Source organism: Centrocercus urophasianus, unplaced genomic scaffold (genome assembly GCF_019232065.1).
Source record: "Centrocercus urophasianus isolate 14NV4802_14NV808 unplaced genomic scaffold, USGS_Curo_1.0 seq_498, whole genome shotgun sequence".
Lineage (NCBI taxonomy): Eukaryota > Metazoa > Chordata > Aves > Galliformes > Phasianidae > Centrocercus > Centrocercus urophasianus.
In genome coordinates this window covers 25,535-32,630 of record NW_024885086.1, presented here as the reverse complement: position 1 = coordinate 32,630, position 7,096 = coordinate 25,535, and the positions used below count along the sequence as shown (strand labels likewise).

The 7,096-nt window shown below is 51.6% G+C and overlaps 1 protein-coding gene across 1 annotated transcript; it reads right to left on the bottom strand.

The window, feature by feature from the left end:
• Positions 1-4,628: 4,628 nt before the first annotated feature.
• Positions 4,629-7,059, bottom strand: DCLRE1B (DNA cross-link repair 1B). Its single transcript, XM_042834879.1, has 4 exons — positions 6,856-7,059; positions 6,635-6,782; positions 6,393-6,572; positions 4,629-5,541 (listed from the first exon to the last, which is right to left on the bottom strand). The coding sequence occupies exons 1-4, from the start codon at positions 7,042-7,044 to the stop codon at positions 4,688-4,690; spliced, it is 1,371 nt and encodes a 456-aa protein (XP_042690813.1). The 5' UTR covers positions 7,045-7,059; the 3' UTR covers positions 4,629-4,687.
• Between the last annotated feature and the right edge of the window lie 37 nt (positions 7,060-7,096).

Genomic DNA, 7,096 nt, shown 5'->3' with positions numbered 1-7,096 from the left:
GCCGCCGCCGCCCGGGCCCGAGCGCCGCCGCCGCGCTCCCGCCGCTCCGGGCCCTTCGGCCTCTGGCGCCAGACTGAGGCAGCCGAGCCCCGAGCCGGCCAGGCGGGCCGAGCGCCGAGCCCGACCACGTGACCGCGGGCGCCAGGCGGAAGGGGGCGGGCGGCGCCGAGCGGAGCGGAGCAGGCGGGAGGGGCGCGGTGGGCTGCGGGACAAGGCGGCGCAGGGCTCCTGAAGGCGGGCAGGGTCGCTCCGGGCCGACTTACTTCAGCCCCCCTGGGTCAATGCAATACCACAGCAAAGACTTTTCGGTTTCTCTCCGAAGTTTATTTTAAAATAAAGCTTACAAACGCAGCAGCGGAGCCTCAAAAACCTTCGTGTAATGTTGCAGCGCAACAAGCACAAAGAACAGAGGCTGGTACGTGACAGCCTGAAAGAAACACTTCAAAATGCAACGCGGTGCTTCATAGCAGGCGGGCAGAAAGGCAGAGGGGCCGTGAGCAGCCCGAAGGTCACCATCTGCCTCCATCCCGGGCTTCCTGAGGCCAAGGAGAGCCCAGTCCTGTAAGCTGAGCCCAATAAGCAGACATCCCCTGGATAGGACGTAGAGATCCGTGCATGAAGCAGTTAATGCTGCAATGTCAACAAAACACACACACAGCCCTGAAGATCACAGCACACCTCGTGAGGCTGTGACAGCCCTCAATTGTTGGACCAAATGCCCTGAGTTGTGGCACTCAGCTCACAGGGCCATTCCTGACCGATGTTCATCTTTTAAAAGTACCAAATAGCACATAAGAAGTAAGGACTGTAACTCCGCTGACACTTCTGAGAGCCTGAGAGCTCTGGAAGGACCATAAAGCCAGCGGTCTTCCAGCAAGGAAAGCACTCCTGGGGTCCTCCAAGATGAGGGCTGCACACCTGTATGACAGCCCCATCAGTTACAGCCTCTGCTCACTGCCAGTTCTATGCCCAACGAAGGTGGGACGAGTCGTGCTGCTACACACTTTGATCTACAAAAGCACAGAGCCTTCATCTTTGCTCTCACTATTACACAAATTTTCTAAATGATCCCCAGAACCACCGCAGAGAAGGGAAAGCTGGGGGTCTGTAAGTGTCTTTGCCTTGCAGAAACCAAAGTGTAAACTTTTTCCATGAGACAGCCCTGGGCAACTCTACTTGCAGCAACAATTTGGGTCAATATGCAACATGACAGCAGGCAAGCCGAGACCACAAGCAGCAAAAAAGCCTGAAGGAGACAGCCTTGCTCTTGTTTGTTTGTTTGTTTTAATAAAACTACCAGGTGTGTGTGGTGGGCACCTGGAAAACAAGCACAGGGCCAGCTGTGCACAGTGCTGCATGCCTGTCAAGAGCACGCATGCAAAATTAGAATATGCTCCTTATCTTCCCAGGCACCTGCTGGCAGTGCTGGGCTCTCCCAAGTGAAGTTCCTCCCAAACAAGTTACTGCACACTCTTGGCTGCTTGTGCTGAGGCAGCGCTTGGCCAAGTGCAAACTGACAGTGGGGAAAACGTCGGCACTGCAGCAACCTCAGCAAAAGAGCAAAAATGGTGCAGAAGGAATTGTAAATGCAACTTACAAAATGTTACAAAAATGAAGTTACAAAATTCTTCAAATTACTTTGTCCAGTAAAGATTTCCCTGATGTCATTCTTATCTAGAAAAACAACCACAAGGACTTGTTCTACAAAAACCTGAAGAAGCTCCAAAGGAGAGAAGTTGTAAGTGCTTCAGCCTTGTAGCATGGGAAGCAGAGTTAGGAACACTACTTTGGGGTGCCTCCTACAGCCCCACCTCATACACCTGTTTGCTGTGGAACACAGGAGATAGGTACATTTTACCTCTGTATCTTGCAGTAACTTACAGAATCCATTTCCTTCTCTCCATAGCACAGAGTCCCCCTTCAAGGATTTCTGCTGAGTTAGAGCTCAATAAACTGTTTCATAGTATTGCAATTCAACTTGCACATGCAACTGTGTGGAGGAGCTCAGCAGGGCAGAGCTGCTCCCAGAACCATAAGCCTGCCCTGCCCTTGTGACACACCAGTGTTTGATCACAGCTTGTTAAAACACTGCTGAAACCTTGCCAAAAGGAACTCAGCTCTGCTTCTAGCTCCTCTATAGTCTGTTTCATCCCACTGGGGCTTGGTTCTCAACTGCGGAACAAGAGATAAACAGCTCAAACATGCTCTGTGAGTATGGATTTGGGAGGGCTTTGGTCTGAACACCACTTTCCTGCAGGGATGACTGTGAGACACAGCCCTGGATACTCCATAGCCAAGCTAACACTTGGCTTCAGCTTCTCACTGTCATGTTGCAAGCAGAACACCTGTGGTAGCAGTATTGACACAGCTCTGTGCAGCTGAGCTAGCAGCAGCACATTCAGAGCCTGGTGTGCATGAGACACTCCAGCTCTTAGATGCACTAAGGCTCCAGTAACAGAAGCCAATTCAAACTACTGGAATGCTCAGACATGGTGAGCAGAACCCCAGCCTCTGAAGCCTTTGCTGTTTTCTCTCCTTTCTGAAGAACAGTTGCTCCTCCAAAGAATTAACATGACAACTCCATTTTGCTCAGCTTCACCTGGAGATTTTCTACTCCACTTAGGATTGATAACAGAGAAAAAAAACTTGCATTTCCCACAAGCAGCAAAATGTGTGAGACAGACTCTGAGACACTAAATGGAGCAGAATGGACTCAGAATGCAAGCATCAGTTCAGAGCAGTGGAGATGCTGCAAGCTGAAAGCAGAGCAGCGAAATCTGCGAGTGCAGGCAGTGTTTCACTCACCTGCCTGTCAAGTGAGTCACTTACATTTCAACAGCACCGAAGTACAGCCTGCATCTCCAAGGCACCCAGTAACAAACTACTGCAAACACAGGGCCATTACTTCCCTGGCAGCCTCAGATGTTATAAAAGAAGCAGGTGCTTCCATTCACACTGACCTGACAAAGCTCTGTAGTTTAATTTTCACAAGGAAAACAGGGCTTACAGACCATAGCCAGATGCTTGAGCTGCCCTCGCCACTGCTTTAAAAGTGCACTTCTAAAGTAAAATGCAGAAAGTTACTCCATTATTTCCAGTGTCCCATTAGCAGCTGGCAGGCAGAGTCTATAGGCAGCCTCACAAGAGGAGCTGCTTATGTGGCCACGTTCCAAGCCTGTGCTTCCCCAGGTCCTGCTGTGAGTGAGGACTTGTGTTTGCAGAGCAGCATCCCAAGCACACCCACTGCAGCTGTCATTATGACTACTGCTCAAGACAGCCTTGTTTTTAAACAGCTACAGCTGCTGCGTCTACGTGTAGCTTTGCTTTTCACAAGCTCAAACTTCACTTGAAGAGTAAACATGTCTTTGTCTGACTTGATTTGGGGAATTCAATCTATCCAGCTGACTGGTCTTGGAGCAACTTTACACGTCTCTACATTCAGAAGACTCCGATCCTGATTAAATCATTTGAAACATTTTGTGTTTAAAATAATAAGGTTAGAAAAAGCTGAACAATAAGTTGGCCTGTTGCTCCCAGAAAAGTACTTAGAGGCCACTTCTACTTCGCTGTCACCATCACCACACAGGGAAATAGTCTGTAAAATGTTGCTAATGCAGTTTTGCAAGGATAACCAGAATTTTCAGACTTCACAGAAAATACTCACAGCACTGCCATGTTACTGACACCCCCTGACTCCGTACAGTTCACCTGGAGCAGGAAACACCTGACCTCTAAGCTAATGGAGCACGCCTTTTGCCATTTAGCCACAGCATTCTTTCCAAATAATGCAGCCACGACTTGGCACTTTACACCAGCAAGCAGATGTTTCATTGTCCTCCATCCAATTTACCACTGGCTGATAAGAACAAGCACAGAATCCAGCAGAACACTGACAGCTACCTGAAGCACTTGGCCATCAAGAGCTGTCAGCATGCAGACTGAAGAGGATACTGCAATCCATTCCAGGGAGTCAAGACCTCACACAAATCCTATCTTTTCCAGACACTGACCTGAAAAAGGCATTTACAATTAATACGAAAGTAGTGCTTTTGGGTGAGAAGAACCTTATCCAGCTGCACTTGGCAGGATTCAAAAGCAGCGCTGCCTGGAGGTATTTCAGCAATAAGAAAGGCACTTCATCTTCTACATTTCTTCAAGCACCAGTTTTTAACATAGCCTAATAAATATTTGTAATACATCTTACAGTGAAGTCCTTACAAACACTTGTTAATGAGGCAGCACAGATGTGTGGAATAAGACCTGCAGGACTCCGATTCCCTTGCGTTGCTTCTTTCATCACATGCAGGCCCATTAGTTAGGCTGCAGGCAGCTCATGCCCTCTGCTGCTCAACCTGAACCAACCCAGCGGTTGCTTTGGCCACAACAGACACATAAATCTCTGCAATAGAGATTAAAGGTTCAGATGCAGAGGGACTACATTGCCCGAATACAGAATGGGGACCCAACAGATGCAGACAAAGATATAAAAATAAATAAATGAAAAATCTGATATCTACTAACTAGTTTTAGATTCTCTTTTTCCTCTAATAAGAGGAAACAAAAACAATTTCTCATAGCTGAGCTTCTCTCTTGTGATGAGAAACTTGAACACAAAGAACAGGATGCAGTTTTAAGACTTTCAGAATCATTATTATCAACTGTATCTGCCCTGACAGACAAGCAATTTTCAGGACACTTCCCACCTACTAAATAAATCTTCTACTGCCTTGTAAAAGGAAACCTGCTTTAAGGCATTTAAAGGAGTGAGTAAATATTCCTTTGGAAGTTCACTTGGAAAGTCCTCATCAGAAAGAAGCAACTGCCCAGCAGTGCCAGCTGCCATTGCACCCCCTGGCTGTTCTCTACTCGGCTCTTCCTCCTCACAGTCATAAAAACAAATATGTTCAAGGGAGCAGAAAGCTGACTCATGGGAGTTCTGCTGAGGAGCCGTAAGAGCCCTGAGCCCGTCAGATTGCTCAGTATGTTCCTCTAGGGACTCATAAACAACTCCTTTGGGCACAGAGCGCTGGGCAGCTCTTTTCACAAGACACACAGGTTTCTGCTTCTTTGTTTTGCTCTGCCGCTGTACAGACACCTGCAGAGGCTTCGGAATTCCAAGGCCAGGAGGTGCCTGGTGGTCAGGACTCAGGTATTTCTGAAAGGAAGTGTGGCACGTGCTGTCTTTCACAATCGGGATGACCGAGCAGGGTTTCAACCACCTCACAAACTCACACAACTCTGAAAAGGATGAATGATCCGAGTACGGGATGAGGTGGATCTTGGGGTGGGTGACCTTCACGGGCCTGCCCGTGGGGAGGATGGCAATGGTCGGATGCCGCACGTTCCAGCTCACAAGGGTGTCCCAGCGGATCTCAGCGACGTCCACCGCATGGATCCTGCCAGCCCCCTCCTCCGTCGTGAACACCTCAGGCAGCTCCAGCAGCCGCATCTGCTCCAGGCGTGAGGGGCTCACCACGACCCACGTGCTGAACTCGAGCGCCAGGTCCACCAGCAGCTCCTCCTTCCCCAGGCTGTACACACCTGCAGGAGAGCCGTCAAAGAATCATAGAATCACTCAGGTTGGGAAAGACCTTAAAGATCATCGAATCCAACCATGACCTAACCATACTACCCTAACTAACAAACCTCTGCTAAATCACATCCCTGAGCACCACATACAAATATTTTTTAAACACATCCAGGATGGTGACTCAGCCACCTCCCTGGGCAGCCTATTGCAGTGCTTAACAACCCTTTCTGCAAAGAAGTTTTTCCTGATATCCAACCTAAACCTCCCCTGATGCAACTTGAGGCCATTTCCCCTCGTCCTGTCACCAGTGAGACCAACCCCTCTTGCTGTAAGCACTTTTCAGATATTGGAAGAGAGCAGTAATGTCTCCCCCCTCAGTCTCCTCTTCCCCAGATCAAACAGCCCCAGCTCCTTCAGTCTCTCCTCACAGGCCACATTCGCCAAGCCCTTCCCCAGCCTCGCTGCCCTTCTTAGGCCCTGCTCCAGCACCTCCATGTTCGTTCTGTACTGAGGTGCCCAAAACTGAACAGAGCACTTGAGGTGAGGCCTCACCAGTGCTGAGTACAGGGCAGGATGACTTCCCTGGTTCTGCTCACCACAGCATTCCTGATCCAAGCCAGGATGCCATTGCCCCTCTTGGCCACCTGGGCACACTGCTAGCTCACATTCAGCCAACAGTCCATCAACACACCAGGGTCCCTTTCCATCAGGCAGCTTTCCAGACAAAAACTCCTCCCCAAGCCCGTAGGCTTGCCTTGCGGTTGCTGCGACCAAAATGCAGGATCCAACACTTTACCCTACTGAACCTCAGCACCACGGCATACCGGGGGGAGATGCAGGAACGGCTCTGGGCTGCACTCACCGATGACGACGCGGTGCTGCGGGTGCTGGCGGATGAGCTGCGCGGCCTGGTGTGCAGCCCGGCTCCTGGAGGGCAGCGCGCGCTGCAGCCGGCAGTTGGTGTTGTCCAGGTAGAGGCGGTCGATGCGGCGGCCGCTCAGCACTGGCTCGTGCTGCATGGCGCGGCTGTAGCGGAAATCCCCTGCAGAACAGGGCCGTCAGGGCGGGCGGGGCGGCGGGGCGACCGCGTTTCCCACCCCGTACCTGTGTAAAGGATGGTGCCGAAGGAGCCCTCGAAGAGAAACATGACGGAGCCGGGGCAGTGGTTGGCATCGAGCAGCGTCACGGTCACCTCCTCGCCTACCACGTGGCTCTGCCCCACCTCCAGCGGGCGGATCCAGTGTGTGGGCACCTGCGGGCGGGCGGGCGTGAGGACCGGGGGGAACGGGATGGGACGGGACAGGACGGAACTGGACAGGACGTACCTTTAGGCGGTGGTGCAGCAGGCGGGCGGTGAGCGGCGAGCAGTACAGCGGGCGGCTCCAGGTGCTGGACAGCCCTACCGTGTGGTCCGAGTGCATGTGTGACAGGAAGAACAGCCGCGCGCCGCCCGCCCGCCGCACGCTCCAGAAATCCACGGCGATGGGCGTGCCGGGAATCACCGTCCCGTTCATGGCGCCGGGGCGCGGGGAGCGCGCGGACGAAGACGGCGCCGCCGCCGGTTCC

What these genes read in the sequence shown, in the direction of transcription:
- DCLRE1B (XM_042834879.1), bottom strand. Translation starts at nt 7,044, where the DNA reads ATGAACGGGACGGTGATTCCCGGCACGCCCATCGCCGTGGATTTCTGG. An exon ending in CGGCACCATCCTTTACACAG is followed by an intron (nt 6,573 to 6,634) that starts GTACGGGGTGGG and finishes CCTGTTCTGCAG; the next exon opens with GGGATTTCCGCTACAGCCGC. An exon ending in GCAGCACCGCGTCGTCATCG is followed by an intron (nt 5,542 to 6,392) that starts GTGAGTGCAGCC and finishes GCTCTCCTGCAG; the next exon opens with GTGTGTACAGCCTGGGGAAG.